The sequence below is a fragment of the Oenanthe melanoleuca genome, chromosome 2 (genome assembly GCF_029582105.1).
Source record: "Oenanthe melanoleuca isolate GR-GAL-2019-014 chromosome 2, OMel1.0, whole genome shotgun sequence".
Taxonomy (NCBI): domain Eukaryota; kingdom Metazoa; phylum Chordata; class Aves; order Passeriformes; family Muscicapidae; genus Oenanthe; species Oenanthe melanoleuca.
The window spans coordinates 103,833,080-103,860,586 of record NC_079335.1 but is presented as its reverse complement, the minus strand read 5'-3'; the positions used below and the strand labels follow the sequence as shown (position 1 = coordinate 103,860,586).

Genomic DNA, 27,507 nt, shown 5'->3' with positions numbered 1-27,507 from the left:
AATTGAAGATGTCTACATCAGGTTGAAGATAATTCTTCCTAGTGCAAGGGTTCAGAATAAAAATTGGCAGTTCATGGACTATCCAAAGAAAGATACAAAATCTTTAAGAATTTTAACAATCTTATGTAGCTAGGCTTCAGAGCGAGAAAAAGTATTCTGTTTATCAGTACAAATGATATTTTAAGTTATGAAATTGACAGAAAATTACATTTGAAAAGCAACTTTTCTGTTGATTTAGCCATTCAAAAAGATATTTGTAGGACAGAGTGACATATCTGATGATGATAAATTCAAGAATTTATATACATTGCTAATAAATTGCATAGATTTTATTCAAGTATGGGCTCAGAATTTTTACAGAGATCCTTCAGTTTATATTTTCATAACTGTGTTTTTAAACAGCCTGGCTTGTGCAGGGAATTGGAAGCATGGGAATTGGAAGCATGGGATTTTACAAGAATCTGTGGAAAAGTCTTCTACAAATAGAAAGAAGAAATTAAATTTTTTTTCTTGATGATAGAGGTAGCATGTTCATAAAATGCACTAAAGAAATAGTCATGTTTTTCTATGTGGAAAAAAAAAAAAAGTGAAAACCTCACAGTTGAAATTCCTAGAAAATAAAAATTATTTATCTGCAGGCATGAGTTTGATTCTACAACACAAATATTTGTTTGTTCTGTAATTACATGTAACTTCATCCACTATTACAGCAGACTTATATCTGGATTTTAATTTTCTGAATCCAGTAATGTGTTATTTAAGCATATGGATGTGGATAAATTTCACTGATTTTTACCACAGTCTATCCTTATAGGTATTTGACAGTTTTGTCTGTCTATCATAACCAAAGGTAGGAAAAGCATGATGGAAAGAACAAATCCATTTGAAATTAATCAACTTCAGTTTTTTGGTTTCAACATGTTGTCTGGAAGATCTAAGGAGAGAGAGAGAGAAAAGGACTGTAGCTGTCCTTTTAAAATTTTATAGTAACTGTCATGGTATGAATGATAAATTTGCCATGAATATTTTTGATTTTTTTGTCACCACTCTTTTTTCTTAATTTCATTTTCTTCCTCAGTTTATCTAATCTGGTCTAAGTGGTGTTTTCAGATGATAAGTTTTTATGAATGCTCTTTTAGTTGTGGAGAGATGACCTAATGATGTTGCGTTTGGCTTTAACTGGACTTAAAACTTGTACGAGAACCTTTTTATGCAACAAAACATTTTAATTATGAAGGATACCTGTCAATTTTGGATGTTTTTGCTTTGATTCATTTTGGCCTTTTTTCTTAAAAGTTTAGCTTGAACCTTGGTAGCCACTGAGTTACTAAGCACAATCTTAAATGACCACTTGACTTTCTTGTCTTTTGGATTCATGCTTGTGCAGTCACAGCTTGTGTTGTTTTGAAAGTATCTACCCTTATATAGAAATAATTTTTCTTTGTTTCTTTTTGACCTTCAGATGTGGAAGGTATTTAGAATTAGGTCATTGTATTAAAAAAAATCTTAGAGTAGTTATTTCCATAAATGTCTTGCATTTCTGTCCAGTGTTGACCATTAAACTGTTGAACTTCAGCTGTTTTATACATTTTGAAGAATAAGAATTTACAGTATAAACTGATGAAATATTTAAAATCTTAACTGTTATACTAACTTCTATACTAAATCTAATGTTACTTGCATCAGTCTGGATGACATAAGTGATTAAAGATAGGTGTTTTGGCCCAGTTTAACAGTAACAAAAAGCTGATACTAATATGTAAACTTTGATTGTGATCTCTGTTGTACTTCTGTTAGAAAAATAATTGTATGGCAGAGGTTGCATCATAGTTAGCTTGAAGAAGCAGATAGAAGAGAAATAGTTAAGAAGGGATTAAAAAAAAAATGGACTGTGCTGAGCGATATATGTAATTGACAGAACCAGTTCTTTACAATTGTGAAGGTATGTAACAGGCCTGAACTTCTTTTCTAGGTAATATTGGAGAGAAGTGTTTAGGTTTTGCTTTTCTCTCTCGTACTAAAGGTAGCATTTCTCTCTGAGCGCGAGAAAATGGATACTTATTTTCTGTCTTCATCAAAATCTTTTCCCTTGATCCTCTTGCTAGAAAGAGATAGTATGCTGTCTACTAGTTCTAGGTCATTTTCAGGACCCTGTGTGTAATGAAATTCTTGCAGCTTTCTGAATGTGCATCATGGTCTCAGTTTTTAAATTAATATGTTAATTGCCCCTTTACACCAACCCTTTGCTCATTACTTTAGGAACTATGTATTTCCTGTTCAGATTTTTAATTTTCCAATACATTTAGTATGTTAAGAAATAGAAGTGTTCTTCAGAAAATACAAATACCCTAGAGCTGTACTTCTAGACTCATAAGAGAAGGTTTTTAAGGCTTTAATTTGTATATATATATATATATTTTTTTTTTTTTGCATGTATGAGTCAGCTTAAGGTTTTGCATAATGGATAAAAGTGAGTCCATTCTTTTGCCTTGTATCTTGACAGACCTGGAAATCATCTGGTGATGTATTTTAATCAAGCCACATGTAATGGTCTATACAAAAAACTTTGATATGCCTCCTAATGCAGAGGAATTTGCTGAAGATTAGACTTTTAGACACAGAATCTTTCTTTGTTCAGCGTATTCACTACCAAATTATTTAGATGAAACTATCATGACATGTGTGGTGTTATTTTGGAGGTAGTTATTAATCATATGTTGGCATATGCATGTGAAGACAAAAGTTTAAAAATACCTTGCAATCTCTAAAGATCATGGATATTAGGTGTAAAATCTTGTTATAAAAGAATCTTGCATCTAAATATTTTTTTATATATGTCAGAAACTCAGAATAAGATCCAAGTTTAGGTTGTCTGTAGAAATCTAGTAAAATTGTGAAGCTTTTTTGGAAGTTTCCAAAATCAGGCACATTGCTATTTTGTTCTTTACACTGGTAGGTGTAGAGATGGAACTTTGAGTCTTGATGCTGTTGAAATTGTATTATTTTTAGGAATGAAGCTGAATGTTTCTTAAAGGAGAACTGCTTTACTTTTGCCTTTTTTTTCCCCAGATATTTTGCCTGAATCTGAAAAACAGAGAGATATAACTGTCACAGCAGAAGTTTCACCTGATTTGGATGAAGAATCTGTATGTACTTGTATAAGAAGGAAATTACTCTGAAAAAACCCATTGATTTCAGATGACTAAATAATGACTGATCATGCATAGTGATTACTACTAACATTTGTGTGACTGAACTTCATGGCCCCCAGTTTTCCATCAATTAGAACCCACTTTTATTAAAGATTTTAACTAGAATTATTCAAATTATTTATTTGTCTTCTGTCAGGAGACATTTAGATTCTTGGCTAAGCAAGCATAAGTGAACAAGAACTTAGGGTCCAGAATAACTTTGTAGTGGTGAGCAGTTGTAAACATTGGGCGAAACAGTTGAAATGTGGCCCTTGGATCTTTCAAAGACTCAAGCTGCATTGTAAAAAATAATCTTTCTCCAGCAAGCTGTCATTCAATATTCTTTAGTGTTGCAGCCTAATTAGTTTATTCATGTTGTATACATATGTGGTTTACAAAAATTACTCAAATTAAGATTTGGGAGAGCTTATATTGTTCCCTAAAACTCTTCACTTTAAACATTTCAGAACATATTTGTTGCCCTGTAATATCTTTAATTATCCATTTCTGGGCACTAGTTTCAGCTACTTATTGTTTAAAAATTCGTATGGATAGTACTCTTTGATAAATGGACCTCTTTAAAACATGTGTTAGTGTCCTAGCGCTTGTCTGTGGTAAAAAGGACAGTGTGACATGGTCTTGGCTAGCTGCAATAATCTGCTCACAACACTTTAAACTGTTAGGTGCACAAAATGCTCTAATGCTGCTGTGCTCATTTACTCAACCTTCCAGATGCAACTGGTCTGTTTCATATGTAAGTAACTCAGTCTATCAATCAGACCACAGCCTTGAATCTTTATCTGCACATTTATTTTAGTTTCCTGTGTGGTCAGCTTTTCTGTGGGTTCTTTCAGTAGCTGCCTAGGAAGGAAAAATCTGATAAGATACTTCATGGGGAAGGATCAATAAGCAAGTGTGGAAATGGTTTTAGGGCTTCTGCAGTTACCTTGGATAATAAAGGATTTCTGATGCTACTTCTGCACCTGTGAAAAGATTGAATTTGCGATGTGTGTGATAAAATCAATGAGGATATAGAGTATTAAAATTGTGTAGCTAAGCAAGTGGAGGACCATTCTGTTATTTAACACCACCTTCTATGTGTGGCCTCTGACCCAGGAAATCCAGGTGATTTCTGAAAGCTGAATACAATAAGGTTCCATATCTTTATACTGCTTCTACTGTTTCAGAATCAACCGGTCATCACCAGAGAGTGTGACAAGCCAGTATGAAAGTATGTGTAATTTTTTTGCTGAGAATGGTCCACAATATACCTTTGAAATCAAAGTCCTACTTCTAGAACGGAGAGAGCCTACTAGCTTCCTGACTTCTTAGGAACTTCGCAGATGTGGCCCTTACACTGTTTTTAATTTACACTTTTATAATGGGAAGGATAAGATCAAATCAGTAATTTGATATTATAGCAGAAGTGAGAGAAGTGTTTCTTTATAATAGTTTAAATGGGAACATTTTCTTTAACTGTAGTGACTGACCTGTTTCAAAATGAAATAGAAGCATAAAATAAAATTGACTGCAAGGTCAAGATAAATTTTGAAGTAGATGGAGTTGTCTATTGAAATAGAAATTAGCAGGAGCATTGAATCACCTGTTAGAATTTTCTTTTGAAGTTTCAGGTATATTTCTGATTATTAAATAGTATGTGATGATTTTATAGTATGTTGTGTATATAATATATTGGCAGATTGAAAGTCAACTTCCCCTACTGAATAGCAGAAGGTATTTCCAGAATTTGAATAAATATACAGTGAAAAGTAGCGTGCCAAACAAAACAGTTTCAAATATTTGTATATACATCAGAGTGTATTAGTTTCTTATATATACAACATTCATGACCTTTTGCTATTCTTTTTGCAGGGAATTTCAAACAGAGACTTCACATTTTCAGAAGGAACTTAGAAATGTATTTTGTATTTTACTCTGTCATAGGAATGATAAGTTCTTTAATGTTAATTCTGTGTTTACCAAGTTGATTACCAAGTAATATTGCTTTTATTGTGTTTCCTTATTCATGTGGAACATTGAATTTACTCTGTTTTCATCTTTTTCTTCACAGCAAGCCATTGACAGTGAGGTAAAAGCAGAAGCAGTACCATCAGTCACAGTAAAGGTACTGTGCCTAAGTCAAACAGCATTTGAATAGTGGTGGCAAATTGTAAGAAGCCTGTCACCTTCTGTCTGTTTCACTTAGAACATGGAAATGAGTGAAGTTTGAAATGCAATGTATACTGAATTTTTTTGTTCTCCTTAGTAAGACATGGTGTCATTCTAGCAAAGCTCCTGACTCAGTTTTATGTTTGATAGACTTAACAATAAGCCATTACAGAAAAATTATTAGGATGGAATGAAGTAGTTTTGGAAGTAATGAGAATATTTTTTCCTGTGGCAATAAATGTTTGGTTACTCAAATGAGAAGTTTGTAATCTTCAACTGCCTTTTTAGTTATCAATAAACAAAAATAGACTTTCTTTTGTAATAAGACTTTCATAGCTTTAGCAATTGAAAAAAATTATAGGAAAATCTAATTAGAAAATTGCAGTTCTTCATGAGAGCTGGTGCCTGTAGCTGATTGTAAAGCAAGTGTATGTATGTGTGCACGTGCATATGCATGCAAGTGTGGGTTTTCCTCAGTATTTCCTAAAAAGGATCATGATTTTTATTTCTGACTTTAGGATGATCTTCCAAGAATATCAATTGAGTTTCATTTTTAAGAACCTTTCAAGTTCTCTTTCTGTCTAGAGTGATAAATTCAGAGGGTAACTGAACTGTTTGAACCAGATCACCTCAGACTTGTGGGGTTTACTTGTACTTGGTCCAACATATTTTTCTGCAATTTTATGTGCTAAAAATGATACAGGATGAAACCGCTATTCTGATAAAGTCAGCGATAAGTCTGTCCAAAGAGGTTCAAATGAATTATGTATTTATATAGTTCATAAGCTTTTTAATGGGAAGACCTAATTCCCCATTCTCTTTTCTTGTTTATTCATTTTGTACCTTTTAGTCAAACAAAAATAGTAAATATAGGAGTTACCATAAATTCAGTTTTTTCTAGAGTCTTTTTTCTGTGATAAGTTCCTATAACTGGTGTATTGTTAAACCTAAATCAATGTTGATGTTAATTATGTTAAAGTAGTTTAAGTAGTTTCCTAATACTTGAGTCATTTTATAAGCCATAATATTCTAAACTGATTTAACCAGGCTGTAGGGAGCTCCTTGGTAGACCAGCAATGCAAAATAGATGATATTAGATACATGATCTCTGTCTATGCAAACCACATTCAGATCTCAGTTACCACTTTACTTTCATTTTAGATATGAGTTAGGGATACTGTTTTGATATCCATTGGTTTTGCAGTGAAATAACTGTGCACAATAGAAGCAATGGGGGCTACTCTATGTTTAGCTGAGCTTTCATTACCTGGACTTGTGCTGAGTATCCTGTAGACTGATTTTTAAATTTTGTTTGCAGTAAAAAAAAACAAATAAACTTGAAGTTATTCAGTAGACTATGCATTACTGTTTGCAGTTAAAGGAAGTAATTTCTTTGGTTATCTTTGATTTTATTATTGGTTGGGGTTTTTCTTTTACCATAATCACCTAAAAATTGCAAAATTTTATGTTTGTCTGGATTGGAATGAATGCTCATGACTCTTGAAGGAGTCAATTAATTCTTTAATTAATTAATTAATTTTATTTAATTAATACTTTAATTAATACTTTGGCTTTAGTTTGTCTTGGGTTAAAATTACAAAAAACATGAGAAGTCCCCTCAGGTTTTTGTAATCTTTCAAGTTACTGTATATCATTATTGGCTGTGAGTAAATAAGAATTGTAAAATGAAAATACTGGTTTTGAAGTTGAAATTTGCAGGTTTTTGTATCTTTCTGTTGATTATGAACTTTTTTCCTGCTATATAGATTAATTAGTTGCTTCCTTTAAATACCTCTCATGTTCCTTGATCTAGATAACAATCCAGAGCAGAGTGACTGCGCAGAAGCCAAGCCTGGCCGTGTGTGTGCAAGCTCCATTAGCAGTGACCTGTGATCAGTTTGTCTTTGATGATTTAGGTAAATTATGGTGGTACCACCAAAGCTGTAGTATACTATTACTTTCCCTGAGGTTTGAAAAGTATAGCCCAGCCTCCAGTGAGTGCATTGTTGCAAATATGCAGCATTTAAAACGATTACAAGTTTGCCTTGCCTGTACTCCACAGCATCTAGATACTGCTTGGTGGACGATGATGAAATAGATAGGAATGGAGTTGTTTCCTTGTTTATGGTATGATGTGTGGCAGGTGAAGAGAGACAGGGTGGCAGCTTAATGATGGAGGCAAAAACCCTCCAATTATTCTGTAGTACTTCTGCTGGGTTATTTTGTTTTGCTAACATTTCTGTCTATATAGAAATGCCAGTCTTGATCTACAAACAGGGTCAGTATGTTTGTAGACTAGGGGACAGTAGCATCTGTTCCCAACGTAACATCACCTGTTTGCAGGTAAGACTGCAGGTGGGATTGCATTTAAGACTACATGGAGCTGAAGGTCAGGCAAGTGTGCCTGGTGCTTCAGTTGGAACTGTAGGCCACTACTGCTCTGAGGTGGGAATAGTCCCTGTTGAAACAGAGCTTTACTGAATGCTACTGTCATTTGAAGGGGCAGTTCTTATATTTTCTCAACATGTGATAGGAGCAAATGGATTTGTAAAATACTAAAATTGCAATGTAAATACTAAAATTGCAATGTAAATCTCATTTCTTTTTATATTCTCCATGATCAGTGTAACAAATTGTTTTATAGGTTATGCTTCAAGATATTTGGAGGCCATAGTTTGCCTTTTAAAAATTAAGGATTAAAAAAAAAAGGCTTCTCCAGTGATTTGATAAAGGTGAACTAATAGGGAAACTATCATAATGTAGTAGAATAATTCTCAAAGTTCTAGAAAATATACTGCTTTCATTTGGATGCTCCTATTACTTGATTTAATTTTGTGTTGTTTTTAGAACCAGATTCATCTGAAACTGTGGTCGTATCTGTCTTTTTGAAGGAGAATTGCTCTCCACCAGAACTTGAAGGAACTTGTATGGTTTCATATAATATACCAACAGGTAAGCCACTGGAGACTTGAAAGTGATGTGCCTTTTTTTTTGAGGCCTTTTTCCCTATGTGTTTCCTATAAATGTTATTTTGAAATATACTAAAGGCAGTAGTAATTAAAGAAATAAAGTTTATCTAGTCTTCAGTTTAGTTAACATTTTATGTTGCATCAGTTTGTATAATTGATCTTATAGAGGTAAATTCATTGCTTGGGAAACAGCTGTACCAGCTTTCTCACCCTGTCCTATCAATTTGCTTCTGTTCTGCTCCACCTCTTGGAGTGAGAAGTTGATTGCATCCTTATGACTATTCACACTTCTCCACAATGTGATGATACTGCCTCCCCACAGAGAAAGAGATCTGAGTAAGCATTGGGAGTGATTATTCCTCACTTCCTTTTTTAACAGATGAACATACTCAGAGATCTGAGTAAGCATTGGGAGTGATTATTCCTCACTTCCTTTTTTAACAGATGAACATACTCATTCCAAACAAAAAACTAACCCAAAGAAGTAGAAACCCACTCGTTATTTTATGATTTTACAGTGTCCTAGTGATAGAATATGTAAATTTATTCTGCTATCCATAACTGAAGTTTTATTAGCTTAGTGTTCTACACACAGCCTGGTGAATGTGTCAGGATACTGAGCAACTATATTTAGGCTGGGCTTCCATATTAAATGTTGCATAAACCAGTTTAAGCTGTCAGTTCTTCACTTCTTGCTGCTTGGCTTTGCTCCTGCACTTTCTCCCCAGTTCTTTCTCAGCCAGATTTGCTGATTTGGTTCACTATGCAAGGACAGAGCTGTGCCAGCACAAATGGAATAGACTGGTGTGAAAGAAGTGCATGTGTACTAAGGGCTTCTGTGAAGAGTGGTGGTCTTGAGTACCTTATGCTATCTGCACATTTATGTAAATATTTTCATTTTACACTTCAAACATTGTGTTTATGATGGTAGTCTAGGCTGTTGCATGAGTAAAGTGTTTGTTTCTAGAAAAATAATGAAATGGCATGTTTTTAAAGAAAAAAGCCCTCCCTTTTAATTGCATGAACAGCTAGTACAACTTCAGTCCCTCTGTCTTGTGATTCTGACTGCATATTCCTTGTACATGAGATGCTGTGCATTCATAACTGTCCAAATTAGAGATGTGACCCTAGACAGATTTTTGGCATGACAGAATTGGTAGCACACTAGTGACTCTCTTATATCCTCTGATTTTGAAAGCTAGCGTTTTGTTTTGCTGGTCTCGTTTCTGTAATTTTGCTTCCTAAGACCACAAAAATAAATATATTATTTCTTCCAGGTAATGCTAATAAAACTGACATTTGTATTTTAGATATTGTTGGATTTTGCAAGCCTTTTGGTTAGCGAAGTAAGAAAATCTTGCATCTTGAATGTGTTTGATGGTTTATATGCTATTAAAAAAAAGAACAAGTAGACATGACATCTAACAGAATTATGGAAACTGAAGAATAAATTTTAAAAACTAATCTTTGGTGATTGAATTTCAAAGATTTCTAAGTGAAGGAACATAATTAGGGTTAGGACTAAGATCTGCTAATTTTTAAAAATATTTATTTAACTTATTAATCGGAGAGAATTTTCTGTGGAATTACATACAAATAGTAGTCTTACTTGGCAGTCAAATCCTTAAATGTAATATACTAGTAAACAAACTTTAAGTGCTTCTGTGACTTCATTTTATCTGAACAGAGATTGTTTCCTCTGTAGTTTTTTAAGATATCCATATTTGTGGCCAAATTGCTCTTCATTCTATCTCTGTGGGATTCATACAGCTGAAGCTTGATGAGTCAGTCACTTGGATGGGGTTGCACTATTGATGAATGTGGTCTCATGTCTGGTTTTTGGCTAGTATTATGTCTTTATGTATTGTCTACTTAACAAATATGGCTTAAGTTCTCAAAACTCCGTTACATTTCATTTTTCTTTTTTTCTTTTTTTTTTTTTTAATTTGAGCAATATCTCATGTATTATTCTCCCCTTTTGTCCTGTTGCTGCTTATATGGCAGAGCTCAATCCTGAAGGTGAGTGAATGCAACAAATGCAGTTTTATGGGTGGCAGTGCATGCTGAATTAAATAGATTTGGAAGGGAACTGTTATTTTGCCTGTTATTTCTATAAGTTCTTATTCTTGGTTTGATGCTATGAAGGTGTGAATATAGAGAATAGGAGGTCATAAGGATATTTCTTGGTGAAGCATATTGCACTTTCTCAAATGTAACATGGGAATTTCACATAGTATTCCTTGTACATTGAGATTGGAAATTGGAAATAATTATACTTTGTTATATCTGTTTTTTTTCCCCTAGTTTTAGCAGTTAGGCAGCTAAATTATATCTTTGGTGCAACTGAAACAGCTGTTAGGCATTTATGATGTTTGGGCTGAGTAGCTCTGAGAATGATGTCACAGCATGCCTTCATTCCAATTCTTATTGGAAACATTCAAGGCTGCAAGACTGCTTTCTGTCTGAGACTACCAGCAGTACAAAACTTAGCTGTGATTGTGGTAGATATAATTATTGAAAAAGGTACAATTAAGAGACAAAAAAAGACTGGAAAATTAGCTTATGTGTATATAGAATAAAAAGAGAGAAGGGTGGTTTTGCAGTGTAGTTGTAAATGTGTTGAAAAGATACCATGCTTGGAGAAGACATTTTATGAAATTTAAAAAGAAATATATTGAGTACACATTCCTTCTTGTTTTGGGAAGGTTAAGAAGTTGATTGTCATACATTTAGAGATCAACTGAAAGGGATTTTTCTTCTAGACAAAGTAATTAAAAAAATTAATAAACTATATAAAAACAAGTGTATATAGTTTGAAAGAATACTATTCTAAAAATGAAGATTGGAGATATTTTAGGAAATATCAAAACAAGATGAAGACCTTATCCTGAAGAGAATATTGCAGAGCGCAGTAAACTTCGTATAATTATCTGTGACAAGAATCTTTTTGGGTTACTGTAGGGTACACTGAGCTACATAAACTCAGGGTGATCAATACCAGAGCAAATATTAATTCTCTGAATATTTAACATCCTAAATTGAGAGATCTGAGTTTTGACACTTTTTATCATGCACATTAATGTTATGTTTCAAAATAACTAAATGAATGCACGAGGAATTTGGAAATGAAATTGTTTCTACAGGGCATATGACTGTTTTATTACTTATACCAGGTAATTGCATTGTATGCCTTTAAATACTAATACCTTATGAGATAATTTTAGACATCTGTTTTGTTTCAGATTAGAGGAGAATCTGAATTATTTCTACTATTTTTTCTTTAATACAGTACTAAATTGTATATCATGCAAAGTATCAGAACTCTAAATGAAGTGGTATCAATGACTTAATGAAGGGATGGGACTACTGTTGGGCTAAAAATGATGTATTAGTCAGATAAACATTAGCCTCAAAGGCCGTGAGATTTTAAAGGAGTAAGAAGTTGGCCGTAGCTCAAAGTAGTCACAAGTTTCTTCATTACAAGGCAATATGTAACATTCCAATCCAATGGAAAGTTGCCACAAAGTTTATTTTGTTTTTCTGACCTATCACCTTTACTTAATTCTGCCACACTGCATATACTTTTATCCAATGCTACTACTACATGTACACACATATGCTTCTATAGTAACATCTAAACTCTTAGCTTACTCTATACAATTACATTACTACACTATAAATCCCTTCTTACCTAATCCCTTCTTACCTAATACAGTTTCTTACTTTAGGCATATTCTTACTTACAACTATAGAAACATAAATATATAATTTCTCTGCTTAATGTCTGTGTACCTTTATTTTTACATCAATCCAGGCTTCTTCCAAGGCTGCAAATGAAACCCTTCAGTATCTGTGGAAGTTTCTACCTTTCTGTTTCCTACAAAGAGTGATGTGTTGCTAGACAGAGTATCAACAGGTTGAGGAAATTCTGACTCCCACACATGGCTACTACTTTGTTTCCCTACTACCATTTACAATTCTGAAATACTTTGGAACATTTCCCACCTAATTTTCACTGTAGCGATAAATTTTGTTGAAGCTTTTTTGTTTGTGTTTCTTATAAGCAGCTGTTTTGGATTAATTGACTAAAAATTTTCCCAGTCTCCTCCAAAAGCTAGATAATATTTGATTTAGTTTTGATTTGACCTTTGTCTGAAATATTGAAAAGTTATATTTATGATGAGGCAGACTGACAGCAGATTATATAGAAAAAAGGGTCTTTAAAAACAAGAAAAATGTCTTGTTTTAAATATAAAAAAAGGTCAAAATATTTTTTTCCTGGTTTAGGGCAAATTTGGGAGGAAACTTCTAAAGGAGTCCCTCTAGAAAGCAGATTCAAGTGACCCCTCCCCCAGCAGGTTCAGGAAAAGATTTTCTTGGAGAAAAGCGGAAAAAACCTTATATTTAACAAGCAAAGTATTCTCAAGAATAATAATTAAAAAAAAAAAGAATAATATACCACAATAAAACCTCTCACTGTTCTGAAGAGAAGGCAAATTCAGAAAGTCATTGTTATGGGATGTAGGTTGCCTCTCTCAGTCTCTTATCAGTCCCTCCTGTGCTGGCAAGTGCCACGACCCAGACCCTGGCGGGCCACAGGTGCAAGCTCCTGGTGTTTTTCTAGGTTTTCAGTTCAGAGCAGGTTTGAACAGTTTCAAGAAAAAGAAGAGCCACAGTCTGAGGAACTTCTGTGCTTCAGCTAGCTAAAAAAAAAACCAAACTGAAAAGCAAAGGAGAGCTCTCTCCTACTGTGTATGCTGCTGGTGACACAGTCTGTCAGAAGGAAAGCTGAAGCTCTTATCTATGTGTTTTTGAATACAACCACCTCAGACATTCCATCACTTGTCCTTTCTAGTTTTAAAGGTGCAAAACTTATTTCTGGGCTAAACAGCCGAATGGGGATACAATTCAGTATTATAAAGTCATCCCAGGACACTACTTTTGCTATTAATTTTTTCCTGTTGATAAGTCTCTAAGTTCAATACTAAGATGTTTGTCTTATGCTGTCATCAAGAAAAAATCTACTTTTCCCATCAGATGATGAATATACAGTTTAATGAATCATTCTGAAAGATCATGGGTTTATTATCAAGTATTCCTTTAGGAATTTTCCTTGGAACTTGGAGGTACTCTAATTATGAAGACCTGTCTTCAATTTGAATGATTTTTCTGCTCAATTTTCTATGATTTTATATTTATAAGCTTCTGCAGAATAGTTACTTGGAGGCATTATCAGCCATCCAAAACAGCTTGTGAATTGACAACCACAGGGAATAATCTGAGCCTTATGGTATCATTTTTTTCCTGAGATGAGTCTTAGAAGTAATTTTTTTTTATTGGAAGACACCTGAGAAGCATCAAAAAACCAAAATTACCTGCAAAAAGGGCTGCTTGGATGGCTATTGAATGTTTGAGCTCATTTTTTATACTCTCTGCATATACCTCTATGTAGCTATTAGTTTCATTACTTTTCTGGCAGTAACTTACTTTATTGTCTCTAAAAATCTAATTGGTTAAACAAAGTTTTCCTATAGGTGCTCCATTAAAAAATGTCCTTAAAAACCCCACAATCTGTCTTCTCAACAGAGCAAGTACTCCATATTTCATAGCAATGACTACTTTTGCCTTTTGCATAGGACATACCAGGCACTTGCTGACATGCCGGCAGTTTGAAACAGTATTTATATCTGAGAAAATTTTTGACACGTTCAAATGTGTTTTCTACAAGTTACTGTTAAAACTTTCTCTTTTCTCCTGCACCATTCTGATGAAATTGCTTGTGATAGTAGATCCTAATATTCAAGGCAGTAGTCAGCTTGTTCTACAGTTCTGTTTTATTATGATGCAATAAGTTGAAAGAACATACATTTGGATAATAACCTCCATTTACTACATTCTTTTTCTAAGCCACAAACTTCTGACAGATAATATGAAGGTTGCATAGATGTTATTTTAGAGTATATAAAAAAAAGAGTAAATATGCTCATAAAAAGCATTTAGTTTGTGATATTCCTGATGAAAATGTTGATGCTTCAATTCTGTATTTGAAGCATCAGGAGTAATCACACAGCTGTTGTTTATGTTGAAGTGGTATTGTTTGCCTAGAGCACTAAATAAAACTAATCTTCATTGCATAATAATTAGTATAAATACAGTATGCAGTAGTTTTGTTAAGAGCTCTTGGTTTCCCCTCCATATAAAAATGTTCACTTGAGAAAGTAGTTAGTAGTATTCAAATTTAAAGATATTTAAGGTGGAAAATTTAAAAAGAAAGAGAATTTTATATAGTTTAGGTTTAAATGCATGCCTTAATCATATTAAATATCTTGTTATACCTCTTTGAGGACAGTGGTATGAAGTATCCTGAATTCAGAATGTGGAAATGAAAAATGAATCTGTGTTCTTTCATTTTAGGAATACCAAGAGTTTCACAGTGTAGCTTCAGTCTGCCTTTGAAGTTAGTTTGCTTTCCAGCTCAACCTTCAAAAGCAGCAAACCACAAGCTAACTATTGATACCAACAAACCTCCTATCAGTTTTGTCACTATTTTTCCAGGTAGGTTTTTAAATGTAAGAGGTATTAGAAGTTCCCAACAGGAATTGTTTGTCCATGTGAAGTAATGAGGTAATTAAAAAATCTCATGTCAGTATATTGAAAAATATATTTTGAAAGAAATGATGACATAATACTTCAAAAATAATACACCTAAGGTAGTATACCTGCATCTGGTAAAACTGCAGATTTCTTTACATGGTATAGATCTAATTTTTGTGTATGCAGACAAAAATTTTACATAAAATTGCTTAAGTGGTGTTCTAATGGGGAAAACTTGGGTATTCATTTAAAAGAAGGTATTTAGGGCAAAGCAGAAGTGGCAAGTGTTATATTAAAGGGTATAGTTGCTTTGGAGGATGACTTGTAGAGTATTTGATGTATCAGTCTGAAGCTGATTATATTTAATAATTTCAGTAGCATTCTTGGACTGAAAAGAAGACTTGAACATTTTCTGATGTGCAAACTCACGTTATGTTCTCTATTCAGCATTATATTAAAGTAGCATGATGGAGAAGTTTATTTCCACTTAAGACAGGAAAAAGAAGAATGAAATTGAGTGCTATAAAGTGTAATGTTAAGAAAGTAAATTTTGCTGTAATCATGCGCTCACAATTTGGAAGAGAGAAGAGGTGGAAGTTACCACAGGAATACTCTGTGGTACAATATGTTGTAATCATAAGCAAACAAATAAAAATTGAGGATGCATTACACAAAATATTTGCATGCAGGAAACCAATATCATGTTACTGTGCACTGGCAAGCTGAGTGCTAGTTGTTATGTTAAATAAAATATAATGTATGTAACTCAAAAGTGTAGAAAAATGTTATCTAGAGATTTCAAGAGAATTAAAACAAAGTGACTCATTTGGCTTAAAAATACACAGGCAAAAAAAAATACAGTTGACTTCAGTAAATACTTTGTGGCTATATCATGGATCTAAATGATCATATAAGCACAAGAAGTAATTAATAAACAGGGCTTATAAAGTGGTTGTGAGTAATTTCATCTGGCAGTGATTAAGTTTTTGAAATTCAGGTGTCTAAGGTTATGGAATAATTTGCTGAGTGCTGTATGGGCCAACAACTTTACTATTGTATTTTTAAGGAGTAGCTGCATGTCTTTTAAAGCTTATATAAAATATTTGTCTGAGAACAGTGATGTAGGCTTTGTTGGTATATTTGTTTGTTTTTTGTTTTTGGTTGTTATTTTTTTGTAGCATGATTCTCTTCATTTTAAAGGTAAATATAACTTTTCTCTCAAGTGGATATGCTGTGTAATATTTGAAACATAGCAACATTTTTTTAAAAGTCTCTATTTTGAGGTTTTCATGGTAGGCTTCCATTATAGCTAAGCAATAGTGCTTTCAGAATAGCACATTGTCTTTTATTTTTAACCTAGGGATGCATTGTTGAGAATACAACACAAAGCATAAGACCGAGAAGGCATTAATATGTTCTGATTTCTGTAAATGCCATTTAAATTAAAAGAGTATGTTGTTAATTATGTTTATATTTATAAATATGATGTAATATGTGAAAAAACTTTGAATTATTTGTTGAGTACAATAAAACTGTATCCCTTCTCCCCGTTTTGCCTTATTTTTAGAAGTAGTGGGAATAGTGATGACAAAGAATAGTTTTTAAAATATGGTATTCTAAAATTAAGCCTTTAAAATTGGTATAATCCACTACACAGAATGAAAAGAAAAGTGGGCATGGATGGACTTTGCAGTGTAGCTAGTTTTAGCAAGCTAGATGTTTGTTTTGCTCTGTGCCAAAAGCTAAAAAGAGAGTGGGCATTTTAATAATAATTTGGCATTTTAATGGTAATTTTTGCAAAAGTTTTGCATAATTATTTGAATTAAATTATTTGCACCTGGTAAAAGGTGGTAGTCTTTGGGCTCTATACTAGTTGCAGTTCTTTTAGAATGTACAGACTCAACCTCTGGGAAACTAACGTTTTGTTTTCAGGCTGGGAAAGGGAAACAGTGTGTGGCTCACATTCCACCTGTGAATGAAGGAAGGGTGTACCAAACTGATATTTGTTACTTTTAAACCTTAAGAAGGGAAAAAATCTCATTCTTCTGCTTATGCAAAAATTGATACAGTCCTGGCTATGGATTGAAATTTGCTGAATGCCAGGGTCAAATTACAGAAAATGGTATTTAACTTTTTTTTTCAGACTTTGTTGATCCATCTGAGGGTGACCAAGCAAATGCTCTGGGATTTCAGTTTTTAAGTGGTTCAAAAGCCACTCTTCTTGCTTCAAAAACATCACGTAAGTTCTATCAGTATTAGAATAAAAGAAGTCTGATCATCAATTAGAACATGTACAAAATGAGAATGTGGATCATACAAAGAAAGATGATGCAAATTAACACAGAAGTTTCAAAATGTTAATTGATGGTTTCTTACCTCCTCTGAAGTAAAAAATTATATAACAAAAAAAAAAATCATAGTCAAAATACAGTACATGACAGTTTTCTGAAGAAATTGGATTTTCTTAAAGCTTTTAGCAATGTTTTTATTCATAAACTAATACTGTCATTATAATAATGGAAAAACCCTGATCTTAAAGAAAGTTTAATATTTGTGTTTGGAATTAGTCACCTACTGAAATTTTTGAAAGGGATTAAAAAGCAAGTTTCTAACTGCCCACTGACTTTGAGTAATCCATGATTTAAATTAGGCATCAGACCCTACTTGCTTCTCTATATCTAAGTAAATGCCCATCTGTTCTCTTTAGGTGCCTATATATCTTTATAAGTAAGAGACTATGGATTCAAGATCCTTCTTATTATGTTTACAGAGTGCATGAACATACATGCGGATATGCTGTTACCTGCTCCAGTATCTCTTGTATAGAGCAGTTTGTGATTTAAATAGTTCTGTTCCAGCCACTTGAATTTGTGCTCTCTGAAAGAGATAGGTTCTCTTAATTTTCAAGAGTTTGTGGTGTTGCTCTGCACAACTGCTCAACTTGCTAAACTCTTTCCTGGCATGTGCCTTGGAACCAAATATGTTCAATTGTGTTTAGCATTTTCCATGCCAGCAGAGCACAGAGTCTTCATTTAATACAGCAGAATACAAATTAAAAAGCTAGAAGAACAACTGTGCACTGCAGAGAGTTCAGTTGGAACACGGTGTGAATGCTTTGTGGAAACTGCTTTGAGTGAAAAATCCCAATTTGGTTTGTCGGTGTGAAATTTTTTCAACACAGAGATAATATTCCTTACTGTTTTCAGAAATCTGTATTTATGATGGGCTATATAAATATTGATGGAGCCAGATGTGAGCTATGAGATAATGTGTAATACCTTTTATAATGTAATCATATATGTTAAAAACAGAAACCATCTGGACAATAATTTTCATTGTACCAAGAATCATTTTACATTTCTAAGGTCCAAATCTATCTGTATTGGTTTTTTGTATGCATTATTTACATGCTGTTTTATTGTTACTTTGTTTTTAATATTTCTTTGAATAGGAGATCTTGAACAGTTTTAACTAAACTAGAAGTGCAGTGATAGATTTTAAAAACTAAAAAATTGAAGGGATTTGCAAATAACTTTTTCCTGGATTAAATCTTTGATTTGGACCTTTTCTTGCATAGTTGTTAAATCTGATTACTGCAAGGACAAATTTGTTGCTATGTAATGAATATATTTTAGCTTCTACTGAAGGCCGTAAATTTTAATCTCACACACCCCTACCCCCAGTCCTCAGTCTTTTCCTCTCAGGTTTGTTTATTCACCAGCTAGGAGCGTTGCTTGCAGTCTTAGAGTAAACTTTCCCACACTGCTTCACTTGTGAAGTTCACTTTGTAAAGGAGCTTCACAGTATCTGTTTCTCTTAGTGTGGCTACTCATTTACTGTGCATGGGAATCCTAACTTTAGAAAACAGTTGAGTAGTATGATGTCACTTTCTATGTTAGCAGCCTGCTTCCAGGATCTGCTTCATGCATTGAGCTGAGTTGGTTAGAGAAGGTCTTGGGGAAATTTGCTCATTTGAAAGGTTACCTAACTAAAACTTATTTAAAGGTAAATATTCGTAAAAACTCTTATAGTCAAGCATAATTCAGAATATTTTTATAAACAGAGACTATTGATAATACAAAGGCATTGTTTGGTAGAATATCATGATACTGAAATTATTGTGCTTGATTGAACAGATCTTCTGTGAAACTAATGAATGTAGGTGAAATTATGTATTATTTGGTAGGTACTTACTCTGCTATATAACACTGAGCTTATACTTTGTAAAAGTGCTTACGTAGCATTTTAATTGAGGAAGTGTTCCTCAAAAGGAAACTTGTATGTGTAGATAAATTTTGACTACAAGTAATGGTGTTTTAGAAAAGAAAAAGAGGTTTTTAAGATCAAGCTTTATTTCTGGTTTTCCATGAAAGGAGTTTAACATGGACAATGGAAGGAGACTTCTTTTTCCAGTATTCCTTTTCAAATGGACATTAAGTTCTGAATGGGAAGAGCTGCGTGTGGCAATGAAAGTCATCAGCTGGACTTCATTGCTGAAGCTGCAAACAGGAGTAACATCTGTTTTCATGTTAATTTTTAATTTTATTAGCTAATCCATTTTGACCAGTGTAGCAATTGACGATATTACTTCAACTTGTCAAGACTGCTGCATAGAAGCCCTGCCTGAAGTACATCTTGACAGAAAATATATATTAAAAAGTGGCTTGCACCAGCTGGATTAAAACTTTAAGGTGTTTTTTTTTTTGGCTGAAATTTTTAAAACTGTCTTTTAATGAAAGTGTAAGGAAGACTTGACTGCTAATTGTGGCTGGGTGTTTTTTTCTTCTGATGTGGGTTTTGTAGCTGAGAAGTGATCTGAATCTTCTAAACTTCCTTACTGGCAGAACAGCTATTCCTAATGCAGGTTGTGCTATTTGGACAGCCTATAGTAATGTGGAAAGACTTTGTAACCTATCTAATTTATTGGTGCCCCTCAGTTTCCTACTTTTCTGACAGAAAATTTTCTGAAAAACTGTTGTAATTTTCTATAATGGAGTTTATTTTAATAAAAAGCTAATACGAGCTGGTTAACCACCATAAAAGTGTGGGATGAACAGAAGCACAGTTACTTCTTTTTTCTTTTTTACTGTATTTCTGTTTAAAGCATATATTTAGTTTAACTACAGATTCCCAGTTTTGTAACATTTCTAAATCTAATTCATCTTTTTTGAGACTTGGAAGATCACGTAAAGCAAAAGATTGAAATGTTCTCTACTCAGGCCATGGTAACATTAGATTATGTTTGTATTGACCAACAAACAGTGTATGGAAACTAAATGTGCAATTTGGAGGAAATTAGTTTTGTCCATTTTAAACCATTAATGTATTAGATATGTCAATTATAAATGGAATGACTGTTGATTTGGCCTGAAAACATCTGAGCTAAATTTCCATCAGGGAAAAATCACTTAAGGCAAAGTATGATGATACATCCAATTAAGTCCAGCCATTGCACTGTGAGTGTTTAAAAAATGGATGTTAGGTCGAATGCTATCTTTAGCAGATGATGTTCTTTTCTTTAACAAGCATGTTTTTAAATAAAACTTGCTTCTTTCCTGTTACACTATAAACAGAGTTTGTCATTCTGTATTCAGTGAAATACGTGTCCTGGGAATGACGCCAGTGGTAATGTCAAACAATCTTGAATTACTAATGTTGAGAAAATTTAAAATAAGTACATTGAAGTTTAAAAGAATTCTGGCTAATTTGATTTACTGTGGACCTTTTTAACAAGGGCAAAAAACAATGAATGAATTTGTGTCAAATCCTCACAGTTGGCTTTCTATCCTTTTTTTGTTACTTATTGGCAGATGTGTAATGAAAAGATGTAAGGAACTTGTATTTGAAAATGCTTTATGTGAAAAAATTAAAAGGCTACTTTGACTTTCCACAATGTTTTTCTCAATATTTATTGGTTAATATCAGTTAATTCTGTTAATTAAATTAATATTAATATTATTAGTTCTGATTTCCTAGAAGTTGGAGAGAATGTTATACAAACGTGAAATAAAATCTCATTCCACTAGCCTGGTACTTTGAAACTCACTAAAATCTGATGGGTTAAATGAATTTGCTGGGACAGATAACATTAGCTAACAGGATTTGGTTTTTCACTTCAGTTTATATAAACACTTCATTTCTAATCTGAGCCATTTCTACAAAGTCATAGTATGTAGTTGGATAAGAATCACTTTCTACTAATATTAGATGTATTTAAGGTGAAACATAGCACAATCAATAAAATACAAGTATTTCTTTAACACTAGTGAATGTACATGTCTTAACTTTGGATACGGTTAGAAAGTTCTATTTGTATGTTAGCTAAAACATTGTATAACAAATTTAAGTTTTTGAAAACTGTGTTTATTAGTCTTGTTTTTCTTCTTGTACTCAAAGAACGATACAGGATTCAGAGTGATCAGTTGGAAGATCTCTGGTTGGTAACGAAAGAGCTCATATACCGACTAGAAGAACATTTCAAAAAGCAAAACTGCAAGGATTTTGCATGCACCTTTTCCGGTTCAATTCCCCTGCAAGAATATTTTGAACTAATTGATCGACATTTTGAGGTATGTTCCATAATATGTTAATTGCTAATGATCTCCTAGTTTAAAATTGGATTTTACTGCCACAGCTAATCAGATTACAACTATAGTATCACAGGCATTTGGCTTTCAGAAAAACAAAGTTGTATCTGAGGGAAAGTCCCTTCGGATTTAAAAAAACCCCTGCCCTTGTAGAAGTAGAACTGAAAATACAGGGAAGTTTGCCAGATCAGAAATAAAAGAAACGTAATTACTTTTTCCTGTTTGGCTATGCAAGTGACAATGAAAAATCTCCAGTAGTTCAGCTAGCTTGTAGAAGTAGCTAATAAAATAATATATATGCATTCTTTCCCCCATACCTTTCCAAGTGAAAAAGACAATAGCTACTTGAAAATTTTTATTAAACTCATGTATTTGGGCTAAAGCAAGAACATATGTATGCAAGAATGAGAAATACTATTGGATGTTCTTTCATGCTGCCGGATTTTCTGTATCTGGAGGTGGAGCTGTCACGACACAGAAAGAAGGTCTATAGATTCTGGTCCATATTTCAAGCTCTTGAAGAGTTATTCTATTTTCTTTCAACTAATTTGAGAGTAAAAAAATGTTGACTTTTCTTTTTAAAGTGACTGTTATTGTAGAAGTACCTTAAACTTAGGCTTCTTTAGATTGTATAATAAGCTTAAATACAATGAAGTTTGAAATACAGGTGATTTCTGGGGTGCTAATTTAGACTTTGTTGCAGCTGGCTCTTTTGAAATTTCTGAATTTTTATTGTAATTATCTTGTCTAAAAAATGTCAAATGATCTATTAAAGACTTTCTTATGCTTCCATTCCTGATAGTTTTAACACATTATTTTTTGGCAGGCTTAGGAGAATATTACCTGAGTTATCCCTTACCTGAGATGTCCCATTTTTCTTATTACTTCTAGTAAAACTTCATAGTGTTTCTTTTTCCCTTAGCACCTCTGAACTGTTTTTCATAATGACAGAGTGACATTTGCTTTTTTAAAAATATCTGGTATGTAAATTTAAGAATCTTATCTTTTCTTTTCAATTTGGGGCACTTTTGCTTGCTTTTGGAAAGCTGTGTTTCTTGATGTTTCTTCAGCTTGTCATAATGTAAGCTATACGGAGGTATCACAGCTTTTTGAGACTCATCTTTAGTAATTTTTATTTTTGAGGCATATACTGGAAAATGTACATCAAGTGCCCAGGTAATAAAAATTCCTACTTTATCTTTTAATTGTTTTATCTTTTAAAAGTTCTTTTTTTTTTTAACACTTCAAGGAATTTTGTTGCTGTTAACTAATCAATATAGATAAAGGGAAAAAGGATTTAACTTCAGAAACAGATGATCATTCGAACAGTACAGAACTCAGTACTTCTGTTCATGCTAAGGGAATAACCATTTCCTTTCTACTGCAGTGAGTATCAAGCCCAGTACACTGTATATATGTCATAAATAGCACACCATACCAAGAAGAAGCCTCCATGTCTTGATGGTGAAATTTCATTCTTATTAATAGGCTTCTTGATGAGATATTTATGCATTTCCACAGGTTATTATGGCTGTTGACAGTTAGTTTTCATTTCAGTGACAAATGATAATTCTTGAAAGTGTTAAGCTTTGCAGGGTATATGAAGTATGAAACTGGCATAAACGACATCATTTTTGAGTATTACACTCTGTCTCAAAAATTTTCCTATCCTTCTCCCATTTCATTTGGAATGTGCATGCATGACCGTTAACCTGAATTCTTGAAAACTCTTAAATTGCAGCTACGTTTGAATGCTGAGAAATACCAGGAGCTGTTATCTGAAAGGGCTGTACAGTTTCGAGCTATTGAGCGGCGACTGCTGACACGATTCAAGGACAAAACTCCAGCTCCTCTTCAACATCTGGACACCTTGCTAGAAGGAACATTCAGAGAGGTCAGTGCAGTTTGATTTTAAGCCTAACCTTTCTTTATCTTGTTGGTAAAACCCAGCTTAAAGCATATAAGCTTTGCTTTCCTGGTTACATTTACCATCCAAGAGACCAGGAAGCAGTAATTTGTTTAACCTAATAGTCCCTGTAACTTTCCAGATGATTTGCAATAGTTTTATTTAATCTGTGACCACAACATCTCTACTCCTGGGTCATACCAGCTTGACAGCACATCATTCTTTCCTAACTGATGTTGATAGTGTAAATATTTTATAGTTCATGTGAAAATATTTTATAGTTCATAGCTTGTGTAAATATTTTATAGTACATTGTAAACTGGTGGAATGGTTTGGCTGGTGTAACATTCACAACAAAATTGTCTGAGACTGACCATGTCCTTCCTATGGGGATTTATGTTCTAATCATTTCAGAATGTGATATATGCAGAAGAACAGTGTTTTTAAAAAAGAAATCCTACCCAAACCATCCCCATACTGGACAAAGAGTAAAGTAGTTTTTCCTCCTGCCTCAGCTCTGCGTTGCTTTAGGATAACTTTTTCATGATTTGTCTCCTTTGTAAAGAGATTATTTTATGTGTTTTGTGCTTTTCTGTTGGAGAATCTGATTTTACTTTTTGACATGCAATGTTCAAGAAGCTGAGTCACAATTAGAGTCTTTACTGGAAATAAGACCTTTGCAGTGTTATATATCACAGCAGCTAAAATCCAAAGGCATTGAGAAAAAGTATTTTCCCCTACTGTTTCATCTAAGAAAACATTTCTTTAAACTGGAGAAATTTACCTTTCCATGTGTGCTTATATGTAAGTCAGATTTGCTTTTATTCCAGTCTGTACTGAGTTCACAGTAATATTCCAGTCTTTACTGAGTTCACATGAGTTCACACGAGATGATTTAAGTTTGAAAGTGGGGCTTTTCTAGTTGCTTTAATAAATACTAGGTATTGTGCTAGATGGATTGTTCTTTAGCACTTTGAAATGGCATGACTAAATAAGCCTGAAAGATTAACAAAAGTGAGTTTCTTGAGTCTGCTTTTGCTTTGTAGAACTTTCTGCTTTTAAACTTCAGAGCAACTGAGATGTGCTTGACAGTTTTCTTGTGTAGTTGATTTGAAAGCTGAATTCTGAGAATATGGCAAAAGTCAAGTTGTTGAAATAGATGCAGATGGTCAATGGTTATTTTATATGAAGTCCTTCAAACCAACATTACATGGGTGCTTTTCTTAACATTACTGTTGTAGGCTTTTTGAATTGGAGTTAGTGTAGTTGAAAGAAGAATGAGGAAAAAGATTTCTTTTCCTAGAACAAATGTTTACATTTTTTCAAAATTATTTAAACTTGGTAGGTTTCTTGGTAGATTTCCTTTGTAGTTTGTTTTCTTTGTGGGAATCCCCTTCCAAGTAAGAAATGTTGTTATTTTTACTATAAACAAAGTATAGTAAAATGGTGATTGCCACTGCTGCATGTGTTGTTTTGAAAGTCAGAGCTGTGGTAGGATTTAATATTGACTCTTCTCTGGGGGTGAAATGAAATGCTGCATTTTCTGTATTAGAAAAGACCTTGTTTTCATTAATTCCAACTTGTATTCTGTCTTTATTGGAACAAGAACGTCTAATGAAAATAGTTGAGATATTCAAAATATGATAATGTGTTTCTGTAAAGGAATAATGAGGCTGTTTAATATGAACAGTACAAAGTCTCACTCCAAAAATTCTTTTAGGCATGTAGCTTTTAGACATTGAAATAAATATGCCTTTTATGTTCTCATAATGGTCTGAGAATCTCATCTCCTCTCTTATGTTAAATATTTTTATAATGAGAAAAGAAAAAAATTGCTGTGTTTTATTTCCTCATTTTTCACTAAAGTAGTTGTTATGTGCAAAGCGAGGTTTAGTTACTTCTAACATTGTGTTTTGTACTCAGAAGGGAAATGTCTATATTTCATCTAGAGCAGAAAGGGGTTTCCAGTTAGTGAGTATATGATTTTATTAGTCTTTTTGACACAGAATCTCCAGGACTTGGGCACTGTATGAATTACATTCTTAGCAGAGTAAGTATTATAGAGTAGGTTTTTCTAAAAAATTGAAGCTTTAGTATTATAACCTCTGCAAATCCATGGGGCTGTGATGATGCCTTGTATTGCTGCCTGTATTTTCTTGCAGATGTATAACCTTTTTATGAACAACCTTTTAAATACTAATCAAATAATGTATACTCAACTCATGCAGTTTCATTGCCTAGGTGTGATAAATACCTACTTTAAACATATTCTATACGATTTCTTTGCCCACCTGCAAATCGTTATTAATTTCTGAACTGATTCAAATTTTACAACTAAAGTAGATTATAAGTGTTAATTTTCAGATTTTCAACTTCAAGTAACAGTTGTGTTTGTGTGATAGGCAGGTAAATGTATAATGCAAGTCAAAGTTATAGATGTTGAACTAGGGAAAAATTAATCAAGCTGCATTTAATTCCCTGGTAAAAAAAAACATTTCTATTTATGAAGTAATTTTTTGCATTAATACTTGTACCCTGCCAACAAGGCAGGCTATATTTAGTGCCCTAATAAAATTACTGATAGAGCTATTGTAAGGAAATTTTAGCTTTACTTTCCATCTTGACAGTAATGAAATGTGCAAGCAGGCTTCAGGCAATGACAAAAAGCTTGCTTTTGGTTTTATAGTCCTGTTTACATTTTCTTCTAGAATTTGACTTTCTGAAGTAGTATTTTAGATCTACATAGATTCAAGTGAGTGTTAACAACAGTTAACAAATAGTGACATCAGGTGTTCCATTCTGGAAGGAAAAGGAAAGCTGTTATGTATATAGTAGTCTTGTACAGTTGAAATATAAAATGTTATTCTTATGATCTTTAAGGAGGATTTGTAGGAAGGTGCTATGAAAATAATGGAAAAAAATCAATTTGCAATAGATACTATTTATATGCCTATGAAATTATTGATCTTCTAAAAAAAATCAGCAATACACTTGGACATGCTACTAACATCTACTGGAAAGGATTTTAATTAGATACATTTTAAGGCCATTGAATGGTAGTTGAGATTCATATATGTTTTGTAGTTTAAAAATATGAAATGACATTGCAGCAAATTTTATGGTAGGTGTTGTAAACAGCACGTACTTTTTATAATGCTCCCCTACTAGAGACATGGTATTGCTTGAAAGTGTAGTTTAATGATATTTTATGTCTGCATGTTTTCTGTAATAATAGAAAAAAATTATTTATAGTTTGGCAGTAGCTGCAGCTTCTTGTCCTGAAATCCTAATTTTTGTGCATTGACTCTTGGCAAACATTACTTAGATTTCCAGGTACAAGCTGGAATTAATAAATGTCATAAAAATGAGATGCTTCAATTTCTTATTTCAACCCACATGAATTTTATCCTACTGAATATAAGCAATATTAACTGTAAGCTATGCTTAACCCTGTTTGGAACCCTACCACAGTTACATTATTTTAGGGAAGGAGAAGGATGAATTTTAAATATGAGGTGGAGTTCTCCAATAATACTGACTGTTCCTTAACTAACCAATTTTAAATACTTAAAACATGAATCTGAGACAAGATTAAGCAGTTCCAGTTTACAAAAAATAATGTAATTACAAGGCAATCACTTCTATCTTGTATTGCTTCTGTTTGTATTAAAGTCAGAAAAAGCAAGACAAATCATGATTTTCCCCATATCCTCACACTTCCAACATATATAGTATAGTTCCCTTCCTATTCTTTGATGGCAGTATTGCGTGGTACCTCAGGTTTCCCCACGATCTGAGGTCGCTTCATCCCCACCCTGTAAAACCACTGACTTTCTTGTGCTTTCTAATGATCTTGTCTTTTACCCTTAGCCCCAGTATCCCTCTGACAGTTGCTTATTTGTGCACTGTCAAACCAGCACACAAATTAGTGCTGACTGGCAGCAGCCAGCTACCCAGATAAGAGGGATGATGCTCTCTGTCTCAGTAGAAACAGTTAAATAGTGTTTCTCTCCTCCCAGGCTGCTAATTAAAAAACAACCAAACATATAGAGGAATGGAATGATTCCTGGCTCTTCTTGTTACTGTAAAAT

General features: G+C 33.3%; 1 protein-coding gene across 2 annotated transcripts in view; it reads left to right on the top strand.

Moving 5' to 3' along the window:
* BBS9 (Bardet-Biedl syndrome 9) overlaps positions 1-27,507 on the top strand; it is a 298,437-nt gene that overhangs the window by 54,720 nt on the left and 216,210 nt on the right. Inside the window, exons 12-20 of one of the 2 annotated variants that reach the window (XM_056482933.1) lie at positions 3,070-3,146; positions 5,263-5,316; positions 7,174-7,276; positions 8,208-8,312; positions 10,334-10,348; positions 14,744-14,884; positions 17,067-17,162; positions 21,320-21,492; positions 23,252-23,404. In XM_056482933.1, the coding sequence (XP_056338908.1) occupies positions 3,070-3,146; positions 5,263-5,316; positions 7,174-7,276; positions 8,208-8,312; positions 10,334-10,348; positions 14,744-14,884; positions 17,067-17,162; positions 21,320-21,492; positions 23,252-23,404 (917 nt within the window). The remainder of the gene's footprint in view (positions 1-3,069; positions 3,147-5,262; positions 5,317-7,173; positions 7,277-8,207; positions 8,313-10,333; positions 10,349-14,743; positions 14,885-17,066; positions 17,163-21,319; positions 21,493-23,251; positions 23,405-27,507) is intronic. The other variant, XM_056482934.1, reaches the window with a different exon arrangement.